The sequence below is a fragment of the Corvus brachyrhynchos genome, unplaced genomic scaffold (assembly GCF_000691975.1).
Source record: "Corvus brachyrhynchos isolate BGI_N302 unplaced genomic scaffold, ASM69197v1 scaffold167, whole genome shotgun sequence".
NCBI lineage: Eukaryota > Metazoa > Chordata > Aves > Passeriformes > Corvidae > Corvus > Corvus brachyrhynchos.
In genome coordinates, this window is record NW_008239547.1 from 792,859 (window position 1) to 794,145 (window position 1,287).

General features: G+C 37.1%; 1 protein-coding gene across 12 annotated transcripts in view; it reads right to left on the minus strand.

Annotated features, from left to right (window-relative positions):
- NEBL (nebulette) overlaps positions 1–1,287 on the minus strand; it is a 140,138-nt gene that overhangs the window by 60,628 nt on the left and 78,223 nt on the right. For all 12 annotated transcript variants that reach the window (XM_017741517.1, XM_017741516.1, XM_017741513.1 and 9 more), the window contains one exon: positions 128–232. In XM_017741517.1, the coding sequence (XP_017597006.1) occupies positions 128–232 (105 nt within the window). The remainder of the gene's footprint in view (positions 1–127; positions 233–1,287) is intronic.

Sequence of the window (1,287 nt, forward strand, 5' to 3'; positions counted from 1 at the left end):
CAACACTATTGCCTACTCCATATGAGACCATGAAGCAAATACCACAAATGTGTTTCCTACAGTGACTATACATAGTACGTTCCTTACCAGATTCATTTTTCAGGTCATTCTTAAAAAGGCAACTTACATCACTTTGTGTTTTGCTGATATTTAAAGCATGGTTTAAATACAGCAGGTTTGGTAGATCAGACGCTGGATCATGTAGGCTTTCCAAATCTTTCTTGTAATTCACCTAGAAAGAGAATTCAGGTTATGCAAAAGATTAATAAAATAATTCACAGCTCTGTATCACAGTGTGACAGTCCAGAAAGAGAAAACATTAAGTGCTTGCCTGAACAATCTCTCCCAGCCACTAGATGGTGGTCATCTACTATTATTTCAAAGAGAACGAAAGAACAGTATAGGACTCATTCTGCTAAGTATGTACTTAGGAACTACTCAAACTTTTCCTCTCGAAAAGGATACTTAAAATAAAATCACACTTTTTATGACTTTTCAGGCTAGAATTAATTTTCTACTTTTTTCCTCTCCCCTCCCCTCCCACCCTCCACTTAAATCAAGAGTATCTTCCTCAATACTTTGGGTCTATTAATTTTAAACACCTTTAATTCTTATTCTTTTCTCCCGGCTTCAGGAATTGCACTAACTGTCCAATTCAAAAATTTGATAAGCAGCAGTTAAAGGGAAGTGCTCCTGGATATTTTATCTAATACAGATTTCTTTCAACAAATATAAGCAATATGGTGACCTAAGGCAAAAGATAACCACTTAATGAAGCAGCAGAAAGTAACTTCCTATCAGCCTACAGTAGGATTTTCCATTCTTCTGCAAGCTGGATGCCCAACTTTACAGGAAGAAAACTAGCTACCTTACCTGTTTTGGATAACAAATCTTTTAAACTAATACCTTTAGTCATCCCCACATATGTATTGTGTTCTCCACTTCAATTTGCCCGTTTCTTATAATAATAACTGCTTCAACTAATTTTTTACTACACATTTAGATTTTGGAAATAATTATATAATCTTCTGTACCCTTCCCAGAGCCAGTCTTTCCTGTTGCCATTGCATGGTGCCCCACACTTTAGAAATGCTGGACTACAGAATGAAGGCTTGTCTTTTGGCTATCTGGGATCACAGCCTCAAAGAAGAGCTCACATTTCTAGCATTAGACACACTTTTAAATATATCATCCCAAGAGCATTATCACTCGATATAGATGTTTTCTCCACTCTGGCTCCAGCAGCAGACACCCACTGCTCAACCTAGGGACTGCCGTATTTTGTGA